The 19,856-nt window shown below is 38.7% G+C and overlaps 1 protein-coding gene across 1 annotated transcript in view; it reads left to right on the forward strand.

The window, feature by feature from the left end:
• Positions 1 to 19,856, forward strand: part of ormdl3 (ORMDL sphingolipid biosynthesis regulator 3) — a 38,041-nt gene that overhangs the window by 14,898 nt on the left and 3,287 nt on the right. The window contains exons 2-3 of the mRNA XM_033035061.1: positions 14,272 to 14,463; positions 18,450 to 18,601. Coding sequence (XP_032890952.1) covers positions 14,290 to 14,463; positions 18,450 to 18,601 — 326 coding nt within the window. The 5' untranslated portion in view covers positions 14,272 to 14,289. The remainder of the gene's footprint in view (positions 1 to 14,271; positions 14,464 to 18,449; positions 18,602 to 19,856) is intronic.

Genomic DNA, 19,856 nt, shown 5'->3' on the forward strand with positions numbered 1-19,856 from the left:
AGATTGTTTGTCGGATGCCTTCCCATCTAATAATCAATACCTATATGTGATGTTTTTTTAATTGTGCAAAATTGTAATATTGCTCTTGGTGCTGCATCTCAGCAGTTACTGTTGTTCATTATGAAAATAATTGAGTCACTAGGAGAATCTGCTGACAATAGCCTGGTTAGTTTAGTTTTGAGATACAGCATGCCGACCAGCGATCCCCGCACGCTAACACTATCCTACACACACTAGGGACAATGTACATTTATATCAAGCCAACTGACCCTACAAACATGCACGTCTTTTGGAGTGTGGGAGGAAACCGGAGCTTCCCGGTGAAAACCCATGCAGGTCACGGGGAAGAACGTGCAAACTCTGTACAGTCAAGCACCCATAGTCAGGATTGAACCTGGGTCTCTGGCGCTGTAAGGCAGCAACTCTACCGCTGCGCCACCGTGCTGCCCTGATCTTCACAGAGTTCACAGTGCCACAGTTTCCAAAAGATTGAGAAGATTCGTATACCAGTGCCTCACCAAGTACCAGTAGTTCTTTTTTTTAACACTTTTTCATTAGCGATGCATTACAGATTACTATTTCCATTATGCAGACCAAATTAGTTTAATTTTGATCGGGAACTAGAGAACCACTTAAAAGTTTCTTTGGAAATTAACACCCAGAAAAAAGGATTTAAACAGTATAGGGGAGAAAACCCTGATTCTATGTAGTCTCTCCCCAATAATCCAACATTATTGTCTCTTAAGTACTCAGCTGCCTCTTTGACCAAGGGAGATCATTGAAATTGACCAACAATTGTTTCTAATGACTCTTGTGCAATGATATTCTTTTAAACTATGTAACATACAGTTTAAAGTATTTTTAGCTTGCAGTAACAAAAATAAACTCATTGCTATTGAAAAGAACTTTATTTTTGAAAATCCTGAAAGAAAAATAACTTTGTTATTGCAAGTCTGAAACACTCCAGCCCATGATCCCATGAGAAACAAACAGGTCCTGAGGCCCAATGAGCACCAGCGATCCCCGCACATCAACACTACCCTACGCACACTATGGACAATTTTACATTGATAGTAAGCCAGTTAGCCTACAAGCCTGTACCTCTATGGAGTGTGGGAGGAAACCGAAGATCTCGGAGAAAACCCACACAGGTCACAGGGAGAAGGTACAAAGTCCGTACAGACAGCAGGATCGAACCCAGGTCCCTGGCGCTGTAAGGCAGCTATTGTTGCGTTCTACAACATGAGGTTTTTTAGGAACACCACTCTATGCCAAATATGATGGTGTAATAATACAATACTGTCTCTCCTGCATCTTTTAAGAGAGGGGGAGCTTCAGCAAGTTTCCCTCCTATCCTTAGACGGAATTGTAATACATTTCAGTAAAAATTTAAGCTGCAATTTTTTGATTTTTAGAATTTTTAAAGCTTTGAACATTGAATTGAAACCTTAAAACAATTAAACAATGTGGGTTTGTTCCAGGATGTTGTATAAATCCACAACAGACTCAGCATTTCTGCCGTGAGAACAAAACCTAGTCTGTACACTTCTAATTACTCTCTCGGCCTCTGAGCCATCCAATATATATTGTGAAAACCCAAAAGAACAACTACCCCCAGCCATTGATAGCCAGTAGATTCCTTGGCCTCTGTAGTGGCTCCTGGAGTAGAAACTACAGTCAAACTCACTCATGGCTAAGCTCATCAGGCATCAAAGAAAAATCCTTTGTCTGAGATTTTTTTTAAAGACTCTGAAGAACAATTGATAAGCAAGATCCACTACAATTAATATTTTGTATCCCACCATGGCCTATCAAATGACAACATCATTTTAGCCTTGCAGAAGTGCCTTATTATGTACTGGTACATAGTGTACATACATACTGTATAGAGATGTAATTTTCAGCTAATCAACATTCTGTCGGAGCCTTTATTATTTTTACCAGCCCTCATCCGTTTTATGTCCCATGACTTGCTGCTGAGGATTGTTGCTATCTTAAGAATCACTAACTCTGCAAGATGGGTCTAGTTATTCAGCCTCTCTGTCACTTCATTCCTTTCTGTGTGCTCTCCTCCCCATCTCCCATCACAAATGAGTGCATAATCCTAAAATGTATACCACAAACTAGATTGTGAGTTTTGTAACCCATCCTCTGGGGAAATAGTTGCTCCACAGATTCATATGTCTTGATTCCCCTTCTCTGGGTAAAAGACTCTGTGAATCTACTCTACCTATTCCCCCCTCATGATCTTATACACCTCTAAAATAACTGCTCATCCTCCAACACTCCCGTCCTAGCCTGCCCTGCCTCTCCCTATAACTTAGACCCTCAAGTTCTAGCAACATCGTCGTTTCAGTTATTTTTCATTTTGACCTATTTTGGCATTTCATTGGAACAACTGAGCAATATTATCAACATTATTGGAAAATGTATGGCTTGAGTAACTCGATTTTGTAATAAAATCAACAATAGCTGGGAAATGAGCAGTTGTTAATCAGGCATTGTAATAACATATTAGCCATCCTCATCATAGTTCAGTCTGACCTTATTTATTTTAATATCATTAAGTCAGTAGTCTGGCCTATTCTGTCCTTGGTACTGTTAGCCCAACATCTAAATTATAGATATTTCTAAGCTATTCTGCTATACGTATTGGAAAATAAATGTTCGATGTAACATTCCGGGGTCTATTCCTAACCTGCAAGGTGAGATAATTGACTCAACTGGTGATTTCTATCCTCCGGGTGCACTAGGGAAAATCCAGAACAACCCTGTGTTCTTGAACACTACTCAATCTAACTCGTGTACAAAAATGGGCCCGGTACTGTCAATTTTTTTGCCAACTGTCTATATTCATAAAGAAACATTAGGAAGTGGGGCAAGAAACTGAAATGTACACAGGAAATCATGATTCTACACAAGTCACTACTTTCAGGAGGGAAGGCTTGCGAAAACAGAAATGGAGTTGACTTTCCACCTATTTGCAGCCTGTCCTTTGGTATAGTTTTGTTGATTTAAAGTTTGATTTCTTTTTAAGAGAGTATTCTGATGTGCCGACTCTTATGTCAGCCATAAGGAATGCTCAATGCCAAGTTGTGTTAACTTACAGACTCACAATAAAACAATTTGTGTTGTTACTTTAGGACATTATGTTCTTGCTGAAACAAAATTACTTACTGTTTGCTGATTGTTTCTTCAGGCAAATTGTGTAAATTTGCCTTCAGTAGGTCAATTTGAAAGCCAATCCACCCTGAACATAATTTTGATGCTGTATTTTTTGAGAAAACATTCTTTAATCAACATTTTTATTTGCTTTTGGAGGCCACTCTGTTTGTTCTGGCCTATCTTGATGTAATTAGTAGACAAGGCATAAGGTGTTTGCAGTATGGAAAAACTCATGCAAGGAATGAATAAAATAAAGATTTGTATCCTAACTTCTTAAAATACATACCTGTTCACTGCTCATAGAGGAAGGAGAAAACGTGATATGTAACCCCATTCATCTCCTTAGTGCATTTACATCATTATAGAATTTTGCCCTGCGACTACGTTCTCTTTCCCTTCAAGTATTTACTGTTTATCCAGTCCCCCTTTCCTGATTGTTTAAGCTGGAAAATCGAAGGTACACAAGGGTTTCGGCCCGAAACGTTGCCTATTTCCTTCGCTCCATAGATGCTGCTGCACCTGCTGAGTTTCTCCAGCATTTTTGTGTACTCCATTTCCTGATTGTCTGGTAGAGGTTGGAATGCTTGCTGTCTCTCTGAAGAATTTGCTGATCCTTGACTCTTCAGTGTACCTGTTCAGTTAGCGTTGTCATGCAGAATCACTTAGCAGCAATTGCTTTTACAAATTTGAATCTGTCTCTTGGCCCAAAACATCACCTATCCATGTTCTCCAGAGATGCTGCCTGACCGCTGAGTTACTCCAACACTTTGTGTCCATTTGTGCAAACCAACATCAGAAATACCCTGTTTCCACAAATTAAGGGTGTCCAGAAGATGCCCAAATCACTGAGAACCAACTTCAAGCAATTGAACTGCCAAGGTTGCTGAGGTACAGTGAAGGTAAAGTTAACATTTGGCTGCTGAAGCAAAGTGCTCATTGTTAAAATCATCACTTAGCTGAAAGGATCTCCCATGATATTATATGATCAGAATCCTGATCACATAATATTTTTCAAATTTGAAAGACTGGGTGTGGAAAATGAGTTTTAAAAAAGTGCATTGTGTCTTTTTTTTTAATTAAAAAAAACAAAACATTTTGTTTCTACATTGAGCACTTCAAGGAAAGAACGTATATAATTATGTAGGAAGGAACTGCAGATGCTGGTTTAAACCGAAGATAGACACAAAAAGCTGGAGTAATGGGTGACATTTCGGGTCTAGTCTGAAGGAACTGAAACATTACCCATTCCTTCTCTCCAGAGATGCTGCCTGTCCCGCTGAGTTACTCCAGCATTTTGTCTATCTCCAGAGATGTTGTCTGACCCGCGGAGTTACTCCAGCTTTTTGTGTCTATCTTCGGTTTAAACCAGCATTTGCAGTTCCTTCCCACACAGGACAGAAGGAGAAATCATTTTCCTCTGAGGAATAATATGTTAAGAATTTTTGAGAACTGAAACTATCTGGCTAAGTTTGAACATATTTTGAACTGTGTTTGTTGGTGTGGAGAATTCTGGTCCTGAGTTCTTAATTTTATTTCTTTTGGTTGTCGTTCAGCAAAGGGCCAAATATAGAAAAATCCAGAATAGAACAGAATGTTCTGGATGTCTGTACATTTGATTGCAGGAGTTTGCAGTACGTAATTGTGTTTAGTGTGCCAAGCATGTAATGCAGCTGAGTTAGAGGAAGAGTTTATGTTGCATATATGGAGCATTGTTACCCACAGAATATTGTATTCAATCGCTGAACATGGGTAAGAAATTAATGCTGGCTCATACGGTATGAAGCATGGAAAAATAGGTGCAGGAGTAGGCCATTCAGCCCTTCGGGCCAGCACTGTAATATGATCATGACTGATCATCTAAAGTCAGTATGCCGTTCCCATATCCCTTGGATTTTCCCCATATCCCTTGGTTCCTTTAGCCCTTGTTGGCTCATACTATATGTAATTAACTAGACACTTGGGAGGATAATGTTGAATAAAATAAATACAATCAAAGTATCTTTGCTTTGCAATGGTTCTTTATCTTTGCATTATAATTAAAAAGTGGCTCAGCTAATTGCCATTGATTTATTATTGTCACGTGTAGTGGGGTGCTGTGAAAAACCTTTAGTTCAGATACAGCGGATATTTTGTATAGGAAAGAACTGCAGATGCTGGTTTAAATTGAAGGTAGACACAAAAAGCTGGAGTAACTCAGCGGGACAGGCAGCATTTCTGGAGCGAAGGAAGGGTTGATGTTTCTGGTCGGTTCTTTCTCTCGAGAGATGTAGCCTGTCCCGCTGAATTACTCCAGCATTTTTTGTCAACAGTGGACATTTTGATGGATAGTGAGATTTAAGCACTTTCACAGAAAATGGTGGGTGGACGAGATGGAAGAATGATAGAATTGTGTGTAAACTAATGCATTGCTGCATGAGGGCACAACTCTGCATAATGTTCTGGTGCATTAGTATTCTAAGCTTGTGTTATTCCTGGTGCAGGATCAATAAAGTAGTTCCTGTCTATTCAGGAAGCTGATAAATACTCTGCAGTTCCAATTTCTGGTTGATGCAACACAAAATTATGCTGTAGCACAGAACTGCATTTTCATCTGATTATGCTTATGTGGACTTATTGTCTTCAGGAATTTGGGATTTCTAAACCAAGAACGGCTTGTAAAACAGCCACGTTTGGGGTTACCAAGGTAATGCAGTAAGAGTTGATTGTGAACTTAAGTGTTTTGGAAGAATGATTCCTTGGTATGAAGGTAGACAAAAAGCTGGAGAAACTCAGCGGGTGAGGCAGCATCTATGGAGCGAAGGAATGGGTGACGTTTCGGGTCGAGACCCTTCTTCAGACTGAAGAAGGGTCTCGACCCGAAACGTCACTCATTCCTTCGCTCCATAGCTGCTGTCTCACTGGCTAAGTTTCTCCAGCTTTTTGTCTACCTTCGATTTTTCCAGCATCTGCAGTTCTCTCTTAAACATTCCTCTGTATGAAATATCTGATGGTTACTGAAGTGTTGTCTGGACCTGGATTTTGAAAGGTTGTAATTTGTTAAATTTCGAATTTTGTGCTACGGACCTTTTGATGCACGGATTATTCCACGGAAACTTCCCTTGAGATTAGTTAGAGCCATAAGCGGTTTTTGATTCCAGAAACAGAAGCTGTATTGTTCTCACATTTTAATTCACAAATCAGACACATTTGTCAGAGGAGCTTTATGTAAGAAATGGTATGGTGTGAAATTCCCATGCTTGTGTTTAATTGAGCTGTGGGAAATAAAGAACTGCACATCGAGCTTGATCATTCAGGTCAGGACCCTTTCATTGTTTGTAAGTTGTTGATTCTGATGTTGTGCTGCCTTGCGGTCCCTTGTTTAAAAAAAGCAATGATTGAAACAGCAATCTAATTTTTTAATTGAGGCTGTAACATAGAAACATAGAAAATAGGTGCAGGAGTAGGCCATTCGGCCCTTCGAGCCTGCACCGCCATTCAATATGATCATGGCTGATCATCCAACTCAGTATCCTGTACCTGCCTTCTCTCCATACCTCCTGATCCCTTTAGCCACAAGGGCCATATCTAACTCCCTCTTAAATATAGCCAATGAACTGGCCTCAATTACCTTCTGCGGGAGAGAATTCCAGAGATTCACCACTCTCTGTGTGAAAAAAGTTTTCCTCATCTCGGTCCTAAAAGATTTCCCCCTTATCCTTAAACTGTGACCCCTTGTTCTGGACTTCCCCAACATATAACTTTCTCCAAAAACATTTATTTTATTCTGACTTATTGGTAGAAATTAATTCCTAATTTTGGGAATGTTATTTCTTTGGAATAAAAAAATCTTAAAGAGGAAATATTCTTGCAAGCCCTGCTTTTGAGGACCAATAATATTTTTGAGAAGGCTTTTTTATGGCTTCATCAATTGTATCCGCTTTTCTTCTGAATGTAAGTATTTAAACATATATATTTCAATTTGAAGTGTATGCCCATCGAATTATCTGCTGAGTTATTTGAGTTAAATGGATTGTAACATTGAATATACTTGTACATAGAATATTAAAAAAACTAACATGCATTATTCACATGGTGCTCCATGTGATGCCAGAACCCTATAAGTATTTTACTGCTGATAATCTAAATTTGAAATGTATGCATCAGCATACATTACCTATTTTTAGATTTTACTTGAATTCAATGCTTTTTATCCAAACATTTTTCTTAAACTTCTGTGGTGAAAGTTGGAAGGCACTGATTAATCAAAACTATGCCAAGATTAATGGGATAGCGTTTTCCCTATCTCTCTTGTTACATGGCTTTTCATGTAGAATCCAAATCCATGCCATGGAATTTGCTGACTCAATCCAAGTTTCTGTTTTGAAGTCAGAGTGCTGGATGTGGAGAGTGGAATGGGGAGTGATTGTCGGACTTGATTGTGATTTGCAGTGTAGAGTGGTTGACATACTGACATTAACGTTGAAACTGGTACCGTCCAGATCTTTACTGATCGAGCGGCTGATAACAATGTTGAATGTGGAAAGATTTTTTCCATTCCCTGGCTGTGATGTTCTTGATCACTTTGGGTTTGCAGTTAATCACTAAAGGAGGAAATCTGTTAAGCCGCCATCACCATTGGTAATGATTAAAAATATAAATAGATTTGGCAAAAAAGAGAATTTGATGTTCCTCCTCATCAACCATGGTTGAATGTATTTACTCACAATATTAATACTGATCTCCATTTTGGAGAAACTTGTAGGAAATTAAATAAGAGGATACGTGGGCTGGTGCATGTTTTTGTATGCCTCTTAGCAACCAGTCCATTCAAAAGGTGGCCAACCTCGTTCCGCAGTGGAGATGCCGGATATGGTCCAGTGAAGTGAAAATCTAATTGCCAAAACTGCTTTTCCATTAAGATTTATGGACTCAATGAAACACACAATATTGAGAAAGCATTAGAGAACTATATATTCAAATATTTAACTCAATGTACTATTAAATCTTTATTTTGCATGCAAGGTAGTGAGTGAAATTCAATAAACTAAAATGACGCACAAAGAGTAAGATTAACACAGCAAGTGTGAAGTGTTTCTAATTACTGAGACAGTTCTATGCCAAGATCCTGAGAAGGAGTGGAGACACCGTTTTTGAAAAATTATATTTGTACTAATTTTTATCGTGCACCATGCATTTCACATCCTGTTATATCACATTGACAAGCTGGGCAATTAATCTTAGATCTAAGTTATTCCAATAGAATATAATTATATTTTGAAATCAATTTTTACATGCGAAAGGGCTCAATTATATCATTTTAATCAAGGAGTGCAAATAGTAAATAAAGGAATCAATTACGTGTTATTTTTAAATTGAACAAACATTTTGTTGGAGAACACTAAAACATACTCTTTAACAAGTACTTAAAATAACAAAACAAAAGAAAGGACAGACAGACTGTTGGCGAGGCAGTCATTGCCGGCGCCACCTGGTACAGTCATGCAGAAGGAAACAGGCTCAACTCGGCCATGCCAACCAAGATTCCCATATAAGCTAGTCCCATTTGCCCATATCCCTCTAATCATTTCCCATCTATGTACTTACCCAAATGTCTTTTAAATGCTCTTATAATATCTGCCTCATAGATTCCTAGATTCCAAACTTTCTCAGAAATACCTCCTTTGGCAACTTGTTCCAAAAACCCACCAACCTCTGTTTGAAAAAGTTGCACCTCCGGTTCTCACTAAATCTTTCTCCTCTCACCTTAAACCTATGTCCTCTGTTTATTGATTCCCCTACTCTGAGTAACAGACTGCATTCTCAACATCTATTCCATTCATGATTTTTAACACCTCTACAAGATCATCGATCGGCCTCACCGCTCTCCAGGCAATAAAGTCCTAGCCTGCCAAACCTCTCCCTATAGCTCTGGCCCTCGAATCCTGACAAAATTCTCGCAAATCTTCTTTGCACTCTTTCCATTTTAACAACATCCTTCCTACAGCAGGGTGACCAAAACTGAATATAATACTCCAAATATGGCCTCTCCAACATCCCAACTTCTATACTCAATATCCTGACTGATGAAAGCCAAAGGCCTTCTTTACCACCCTATCTACTTGTGATGCCACTTGCATAGAATTATGTACCTGTATTCCTAGATCCTTCTACTCCACAACATTCCCCAGGGTGTTCCCATTCACTGTGTAGGTCCTGCTGCGGTTTGACTTCCCAACCGTCAAACCAGAGCAGGTTTGCACATGATATAAACCACAAACAGCAATGGGCCCAGCATCAATCCATGTGACCCCACCACCCATCACTGGTCCCCAGTCTAAAAACCATCCTCAACTTAGATTCCAAACTTTCTCAGAAATATGGTATGGAATTACAGACATTTCAGGTTAAGTATAAATATAAATGCAGTTTATTTTTACCACTTTTTTTTTATAATTGAAGGGTTTGGAATTTAGTGATCCTTGAGAAAATGCAATTGTGGTTTTTTTTGCCAAGTCAGAAAAGTCACTGGTGACATTCCAGATAAATATAATTTGCAGCAGTAATTTGAGTGTTGGTCCTTTGCATGGTGCTCTGCGGGTTAGTTTAAATCAGCAATTTAATTCATAATGGTTGCTGTCAATTCTATTCAATTAGTAATTGAGACAGTAACGAATTTGTTCATTATTGTGACATAACTATTGCAAAGTAATTTTTAACTTGGGTCTTAAATATTGCATGCAGAAGCAATATGTCTTATACTTTTCACCAAAGCTGTCAATTTTGTTACTTTGGTTAATCTTGTTCAGAATTAAGGAGTCCCTTCTCTTTAGGAAAATAATTCTAATAACTTATGAATTCTGGTATCTTTAGGTTGAGTGTAGCTCTCTATAATATTGAGCCACTCAGCATGTCAACTGTGAAACAGCAAATACTTGACTAATTCTGCAAATCATACTTTGAATTGTGGGAATCAACAAATCAAATTATTGTTGATGTCGGAAGGACATTGGATTGAGCTGGTTCTCTCTGCACAATTTCTGCCTAGCGTATATTTCATGCATTTTCTGGTTTTATTTCTGTTATATAATGTTTTATAGGAAAGTACTATTATATAAATATTTTTTTAAGAAGAGCCATTAGTCCAGAGGGTTGAAGCATGGGAGTGACTATAAATGCAGTTTTGTTCTCCTTAATCTGTCAAAGGATACTAGATCTTTGGATGCAATCAAAGCAATGGGATCAATTGTACAATCGCTGCATTTTGGAATGGATAAGAGCCCAGACAAGAATAACTCTGATATAATAACTCTGAATACCATGTTCAGAGGGAAAAAAATTGTTCGGCGCAGACTTGTAGGGCCGAGATGGCCTGTTTCCGTGCTGTAATAGTTATATGGTTATATGTGTTTATAAAATAAACATCTCAACAGTACCAGAATACTGTTTACATAAATGTGCACTGTTAACATCCTGTGAAGAATGTGCCTATATTTAAATGACCTAATTTATAATTTTAGCTGTTTATGGGGTTGCATATGTGCTAATGTTGAGTATTTCTGGCTTGAGCTGTGGCTTGTCTTGCTGACTGTGCAGGAAAAAGTGGAAGATAGGACTTAAGAATCTGCAGAAGTTGATGCATTCGTTAATTCCATGAAAGAAAAGGAGCTAATGTGGTAAAAATCACTTAAGAATGACCTTTATTCACATTTGAATACTATAAACACGGTGTGGCCAGTTGTCTCTTTGTCCCCCATCTATTATAGCTGCTGTAGACTGCACCTGTCTAGGATGGCCAGCTGAATGTGCATCATACGAATATGTAGGAAATGAAAGACCCTGAAATGGGACATGTGAAAGTGCATAACATTTACCAGTGCTGATAGTTCATAGTTCTGACAATCCAATTAATTCCACTGCCCCATGGCGATTGGGGAGCAGTGAGAAAATAGGAAAGGTTTATTTTCTTTGGTCACTAGCCAGTACCTCCTGGCAGTGCATATGGATGTGACTGAGATAATGTATGGTCAAACAGAATATAAATGTTCTGTTAAGCAGCCAACAGCATTACTATGCATGACTCGTATACATTCATTTTTTTTAAATTGAGTAATTCCCATTCTCTGTAAAGTGTAGTTCCTTTCTTCTACTTTTGTCATAATTGTTGCTTTTGGGTGCTAGCAATTGTAAATTAATGTCTTAATATTTCCCATCTTTTACAATTATGCACAACTTTTCTATAATGAATCATGTTCAACAATTGAATGAGAATATTACGGGTTATTTTTGAGGGCTCTGGATAAATATGAAATGAGTATTTTAATCATTGATCGTATGCCTGTTCTGAATAATTGGTAACAGTAAATGCCACTAAAACTACAGTACTTGGCAAAAACAAAATATGTTGTTGCTTTTACCTTGGTGATGGTTGGCAATACTAGGAAATACACTGAAATACAGAGGTATAAAAATGTCTATGTTGCAGTTTTGTTTAATGAATAGAATCAATGTTATAAGTCCATGGAATTCTCTGCCTCAGAGGGCGGTGGAGGCAGGTTCTCTGGATGCTTTCAAGAGAGAGCTAGATAGGGCTCTTAAAAATAGTGGAGTCGCGATATGGGGAGAAGGCAGGAACGGGGTACTGATTGGGGATGATCAGACATGATCACATTGAATGGCAGTGCTGGCTCGAAGGGCCAAATGGCCTACTCCTGCACCTATTGTCTATTGTCTATAATTATTTATAATTCATGGTGTTGGCAACATTTTTGTATTTTAGTAGTAAGTATCCTCTTTAAATTAGTAGTGTAGTTTTTCTGCTTGAGCAGCCTCCTCAATAAGATAAAAGCTTTTGCTTTCGATTTTACGTAGATTGTTGTTATCATATTTTTATAGAGGTAAAATGTGTAATGGTGAGTTGACTGATTTATTGGGAATGCTGCAACTGAATGGTTTACAAGGGGAAAATTGACAAAATTTTATTTCAGAGTTTAAAGACTAAACCGAGTAGAATTGTGGTATTCTGTTGCTTATTCAGTGATCCTGATTATCATCTTTATTTCTGATAGCACAATTTATCTCAGCCATCTGGCATCCATATGGACTAGGGCTTGCTGGTTTCATTATTATGCCAGTTACATGAGAATTTCTCCCACAAAATGACTACACATCTCACACTAGTATTCTAAGCACAAACCATTAAATTGTCAAACCATCTGACATCACCTTACCTGTTAAAATAACAATGTTCTTCACTGCAATTCTACATTCAAGGATAAACAATATTTGTATACAATGCAATATAAATAAATGGAAAGATTGACTGTATTTGTCATTACACGAATGCCAAACCTTATTTGTAAATGTAGATAAACTAAAAATGGCTTTTCATATTTATTTTGAATCATACTTTATTCACTGTAATCTTTATTTCAGTCCCAGATCATAGCTACTGAGGATTTAAAAACCATAGTGATGTAAGCAGCATGATTATTTTTAACAAAGATCTTCATCCAAAAATCAACAATATTCAAGTACACAGTGCAAAGGGAACAAATAAACAAAATCAGAGTCTTTAAATATAAGTTGTTCATCAAGTAACGCAAGTCATGTGGCCTTATGAAAACCCAGAGGGATGGCTTATAACCAAATAGTATGAACATTGAATTCTCCAATTTTAGGTTACTAACCAAAACCACTTCCCTTTTTCTTCGTCCTACTCTCTCCCCACCCCCATCTACTCTCTGTGCCCAACCTGGATTTACCCCTATTTATTACCCCCTCCCATCCTTCCTCTGGCTTCACAATTGGCAACTCTTCTATCCGTGTATCACATTCCTCTTCTCTTTCATCTTTCTATCCACAGTCCGCCTGAGGAAGGGTCCTGACCTGAAATGTCACCTATCCGTATTCTCAAGGGATGTTGCCTGACCCGCTGAGTTACTCCAGCACTTAATGTCTTTAAAAAAATATTGTGATTGTGAGTGTAGCCTTTTATCTGTTGGATGCGGCCAGTGTTTCAAATAACTAGAGGCGTTACTGGTGATCTGCCTTGAATTGTTGCAGTGCAGTGCTTCAGATGGAGGAGCTTACAGTGCTATGGGAAGGAGTTCCAAAAAATAAGACCAAGTGACAATGATTTAGACTAAGCAATATTGAAATAATGGCAATATATATCCTAGTCGTAATGATAGGTGATTTGTAAGCTCTTCAGTCTTGGAGGTAGAGGTCCTGTGTTTGAAAGGAGTTGTTGGAATAGCCTGGAAAGTGCATTTTGTAGATGATATTACAGCCATGAAAAAAAGAGAATGGTTTAGTGATGGATTGATGCGAATCAAGTGCCATGCTTCTCGTAGATGATGTCAAGTTTCTTTAAGAAAGAGCTGCAGATGCTGGAAAAATCAAAGCTAGACACAACATTTTGGAGAAACTCAGCGGGTGAGGCAGCTTCTATGGAGAGAAGGAATTGGCGGCATCTCGGGTCGAGACCATTCTTCAGAATTCCTTCTTGCCAAGTTTCTAGTTTGTTATCAGAACTGCCCACACCCAGGCATGTGGAGAGTATTCCTCTACATTCTTGACTTGGGCCTTGCAGATGGTTGAAAGACATTTGGGCAGTCAGGCGGTGATCCAGTCATTGTAGGATAGCCAGCCTCTTGCCTGCAGTTGCTGTTGCAGTATTTGTGAGTGGATCTAGTTATGTTTCTGGTCAGTAGTCACCCCACAGCAGCCCTCTCCCCGTTATTGATGGACAAATGAGTTACCTGCTAAATAAAAACATCTAGAATATTGAGTATGAAGAAGGGACCCGACGAGTCGCCTATCCACTTACTTCGCAGATGCTGCCTAACCCGCTGAGTTACTCCAGCAGTTGGTGCTTTGCTCAAGATTCCAGCATCTGCAGTTCCTTGTGTCTCCATCTAGAACATTGTTTGTTTTTTTAAAGAACTGCTGCATGGGCGAAAATTGGATATTCTCCTGTCCAATGTTTTCTTGGTAGGGAGAAGTGGGGGATTGGGAATTTTGTTAATGTTGTCTTATTTCTTTATTTGGCCTGATTTTGTTACATCTTGAATAATGTTTTTTTTAATATTGAGAACTGCTAATTCTATATATATTTTTTCCTTTTAGGTTACAACAAAGCAAACCATGAACGTGGGTACTGCTCACAGTGAGGTGAATCCAAATACCCGGGTTATGAACAGCCGGGGAATCTGGCTGTCATATATCCTAGGCATTGGGCTACTTCATATCATTCTCTTGAGTATCCCGTTCTTCAGCGTGCCAGTGGTATGGACGCTCACCAATATTATTCACAATATGGTAAGGCCATCAGAAATGTAGAATGCTTTTCAGACTTTGATTAATGCTCTGCTTTCAGCCATCTAATAGTCAGCAGAGCTTTGGCTTTGGTGTTGAGGTGGGGTGTAATCAGTGTGCAGTGTTTATTACTTTAATTTTAGTTTTGTTTATATTTGCAGCATTTCTCCCATGCCTGATTTTTCTTTGTCAGTTGCCATCAACCTGCATTTTTTAAATGTTATTACTGTTAGAGCACTGAACTTCTGTCATAGATTTCATGACACAGTCACGGAGGTAAAATGCTTTAAAAAGCAGTCAGGACCTGCTGAGTGTTCCCCATGAAAATATTTGTCTCTTGATTTTTATATTTAAAGAAAATCTTCACTCTCATACCACTGGTTCCAAACACCATCTTCACCATGTCTAGACAGGTTTTTCCACTGAAATACGTTAACTCTTTTTAATGAATATTTCATATTTCTCAAATGACGAAACCTGTATTTTTCAAATACAGAACTATGAAATGGTAGAATGCAGGTTAGTGCATGCTTCAATAAGTAATGATTGCACAAGTTTAAGGGGAAAAAATGGTTGGCTGTAATTTCTTCTACTCCAGCCATTTTGATCCTCTAAAGTTTCTCAGATGGAAATGTATTTATAAACATTGGCGGATGAGCCTCACAATAACAGTGACCTAATCCCACTTTCCTGATAGGAGTCTGAAAGCCAGGAGGGAAGATTCTGGACGCCTGGGCTTTCAAGTTCCTGTACCTTCTTTCGAAAGATAGGAAAGGGAATGGCCAGGGTTGCAGGCATACTTAATGATACTTCCAGCCTCCTTGATGCAACGCACCATAATGATGGATGGAATGGAACGAGTGGCAAGCCCTGTAGATTGTGGACTGTTCTAATTAAATAATAATAAAATTGTAAATCCCCAGCCCCAGTTTACACCTGCCGTTCTACTTTTGTTCAACTCTGAGAATAATAAACTGTACCTGAATCACTCTTAAGTATGTTTTGGGAGGACTCAATCTCTATTTCAAGGTTACCACAAACATTCTAGACACAATGCTTGTAATCAATTAAACCTCTGTAATAAATGTGCATTTATGACGGAATTGAATCTTTTTAGCATCAAAGGGAAACAGCAAATTTGTTTTAGTTTCCATTGTCCCACGCAAACAGCTTGCTAAGTGCTGGTAGACAAAAATGCTGGAGAAACTCAGCGGGTGAGGCAGCATCTATGGAGCGACGGATTTTCTTTCCCTCGTTTGGTAGAGATTTTATGACCTGTGTCGTTTCCTTGCTCTCCCCTTTATCTTTTCTATTGTGATATTCTGTATTCATAATGTTCCCAGATTTGGAAACTGTTTGGAGAAGAGAAAGGAATATTTTAGTTTGCCATGCACTTGCATGATTGCTGCAATTTACGTACAGGTTTACAAATCACATTCATAAATTTGTATGCAAGCTTGCAGTAGTCTCGTCACTCGTATGTGAATTACAGTGATCTTGTCAAACAACCACTTGACAATGCAAAATTATTCATCTCTCTTTCCAAAACACTTCCTCTTTCTGAGAATGCCAGTCTTCCACTCTTGAATGTGTGCAATTGCATGCGTTGCACTTAAACAATTAACTATTCGGACAATCAAACCATTGTTTAATATTTGTGATCGTCTTGGTTGGTTCACGTGACTGGGAACACACATTGAACTCTGCTTGGACGAAAGAACAGTTTTTCACATTCATTGGCGCAAAGTTGTGTGGCAGGCACAATAACAAATGGAGCCCGGAGCAGAAAGTTATATTAGGACATTGGTAAATCAAATAGATGGAAATCAGTGGAGGAATGAAGCGACTTGTGGTCTGAACAACAATCACTAAAAATTTAAACGGCGAATGGAATGTTATCTTTTATCTTGGGCAGATTGGAACAAAATACATATGTCGCAGTTCTATAAGCTTGTTAGATCTCGGTTAAAACACTGCAACATTTCAGGAAGAATCTGGCCTTGGAAGGGATACAGTGTGGACTCCTAGAACAAAACTGGGATGAGAGTTTAATTAGGACAGATCTTTTTTCTTGAGCAGATGTGATTGAGTAATATAAATTGATGTGTTTAAGGTGATTAAAACTTTGATAGAGAAATATATAAACTATTTCCTATGGATGGGAGTCTGGAATAACAGCGCATTAGCTTAGAATAAAGGAATAAGGGAGAAGCCATGCGTCATGATTTCAGGAAGCATTTCTTCGATAAAATGTCTTGGCAACATGAAAGGCCTACTTCTCTCCTAAGTAGCTGATGTAATTTTGCATGCATTTTGTCACCAGCTGAGCTAATCATTAACCATTTTATGACTGCGGCCTTCATATTAATTTAGCTTCATAATAGCTTGCTTCTCACTTTATTCTCCACTTCTCCCATCCACCCCCCCTCCCCCCTCTTCCACACACACACACACACACAATTTAAATAAGCAAGTGAGAGTACCAGCAGTAAAATGATCCAACTTCATTATTTAAGTTATTTAAGTGTCAGTTTAATCCGGGCTGTTCCAAAGTAGAATTCTCTCTCTAAATATTTGCTGCTTCTGTCAGTTTCTTTCTGGTCAGTTGTTAATCTATTTTCTAGTCTCAGCTTTAAGAAGACAGAGTTGTCTATAAAATCTTTGGTGCAGTAATCTGAAATGTTATATTTTGTGTACTTGTAGCTTACTGGTTTTGATATATTTCTAAGATATAATTTTATCTTTGGTTTATGCACAGTGTGTTTTAAAAGCAGCGTTTTTGCCTACTCATCAGTTAAACGTAAACTGGGCCTGTAGATAACTTGTTTCTCCACATTCAATTGTACAGTATGGACATTAACCCAAGGATATTGCACCCTTTTGGGCATTGTGATATTGACCGTGCCTGCTCTTGCTGCTAAATATCCTGAACTGCTGTACAATATTTTTTCCTATCACATTAAGAGCTTTTAAAAAAAATCTGTTCTGCAATTGAAAACTGCTCCTCTTGCTGTCAATTTTGAATGATCAAGTTACCTTTGGTTTTTGTGTTGGTTGCCAGTATTTGCTCATGTTTAGAGCCCTGGTTACAGAAGAAAATATCCACGACTCGACCATCTGGAATGTAAAATAATCTCAGATCTCAAAGACTCTAAAGCTCTAAATTGGCTCTAAAGTGGGAAGTTAGTCTGATTTATTGCCGAACTCCTGATCGTCCATCCTGGCGGGTGTTACAAATTAACTAAATGCTGTTATTAGCACCCTCCCTTGGCCCTTCATTCCAAATCATGTGATTTTTCTCCTGCACCCAGTACAGAGAAACAACTGTGGTAACTAGATAATGTTAACAGACAGCTCATGGTTGAACGCTGTTGGAACAACCTGTTCACACAGTGAAATCCGTTAGTTTCTCATACAGCAAGACCTCTGGCATTTATTCAGGTTCTCCGAGGAAATATTCAACGTGGCTGAAGCTAAATCCTGGTGCTCGAGCGAGTAAACCAGTATTAGGCATCTTTGCTTACTCAGGGCAATTAGGTACCTGGTACGCTGACTAAATGTTATAGGGCATTTCCTAGCCTTATTTAGAAATACCTGCCAGCAGTTCCTAATGGTGTGAATATTAGTGGCGGTAGTTCCAATAACTTGCCCTATTGTACACGCACTACTCCAGGCTGAACGTTATATTTTATCCCCTTTAATGCCTTAAGTCTTAATTTTATTTTTTTATTTAACGTTGCGAATATTTCATAGAGGGAAGAAGTTGTCTAAAATGATTGGGGAGAACAAATTGGAAAAATTGTAACACTGAACATGGTGTTCATATTTTGGATATTATGGTGAAGGAGTATCCTACTTGCTTCAAATGCTACCCCTGTGTTGGTGCTCTGTCACCAGTTTGTCTCCATTCCAGTATTTGCTGCGTGTAGAATTCGGTAAACTAATGAGGTGAGGAAACTAATTGTATGCGTATGTCCTTCTGCCCCCAGGGCATGTATATATTTCTGCATACGGTAAAGGGAACGCCATTTGAAACTCCAGACCAAGGAAAGGCACGGCTGCTGACGCACTGGGAGCAGATGGATTATGGAGTGCAGTTTACAGCCTCACGCAAATTCCTCACCATCACGCCCATTATCTTGTGAGTCTGTGACGTAACTTTTGAAGATCGAGTCAGCTCGTGGAATTGTGACCAATCTGTAATTTGCAAGTCTGTCTTCCTTTCAATGTAACTTTGTAACCGATGTTTAGTTTCTGGAAAAACTAAGAGTTTCCCTACTTTCCCATTCTCCGCAACATGATTCCAAATGTGCTTATAGATTCTCTTAAATGTTCTAAATGGATCTTATAGAAACATATAAAATTCTTAAGGGATTGGACAGGCTAGATGCAGGAAAAAATGTTACCTATGTTGGGGAGTCCAAAATCAGGGGTCACAGTTTAAGAATAAGGGGTAGGCCATTTCAGACTGAGATGAGGAAAAACATTTTCACCCAGAGTTGTGAATCTGTGGATTTCTCTGCAACAGAAGACAGTGGAGGTCAGGATGTTTTCAAGAGAGAGTTAGATTTAGCTCCTAGGGCAAATGGAATCAAGGGATATGGGGAGAAAGCAGGAACGGGGTACTGATTTTGGATGATCAGCCATGATCATATTGAATGACGGTGCTGGCTCGAATGGCCAACTCCTGCACCTATTTTCTATGTTTCCAGTTCAGGGAAGTCAACCTTGTGTGAAGTTAAGCTGTATACATCACGAGCTTACCAACCTCAGCTCGGACAAAATTACATTGGGGTTCCTATCTCAAAATCACCTTTACCAGAGAAGTTGGTGGAAGAATGAATAGGTTGTGCTATTGCAAAGAGTAGGATTGTCTTGAGGAATTGGCCAGGGATTCAGAGGTACAGTGAAAAGCTTTTGTTGCATGCTAACCAGTCAGCGGAAAGACAATGCATGATTACAATCGAACCATCCACAGTGTACAGATACGGGATAAAGGGAATAACGTGAATAACATTTAGTGCATGGTAAAGTCTGATCAAAGATAGTCTGAGGGTCTCCAATGAGGTAGATAATAACTAAGGACTGCTCTCTAGTTGTTGGGAGAATGGTGGTAGATCACAAGCTCTTGAAGCTGGTTCACACAGGACAAAGTTTGGACACGGTGAGATAGAAAGATGTTACCACCCACTTAACCGTGTCACAAAGTACTTCTTAGAAATAAAGGGACATGAAGGACTAGAAAATTGTTTCATTATTGTCTGTCCTAATTGAAATTTATGTACAGTATCCAAAAATGTAAGTAAGGAATTTCTCAAAATGATCACGCATGAGTATCAAAATTTGGCATCTTTGTACTGTTTGAACACTTTCACCCTAAAAACCTGTGAATCTTA

The sequence above is a fragment of the Amblyraja radiata genome, chromosome 16 (genome assembly GCF_010909765.2).
Source record: "Amblyraja radiata isolate CabotCenter1 chromosome 16, sAmbRad1.1.pri, whole genome shotgun sequence".
In the NCBI taxonomy this organism is placed as follows: Eukaryota; Metazoa; Chordata; class Chondrichthyes; order Rajiformes; family Rajidae; genus Amblyraja; species Amblyraja radiata.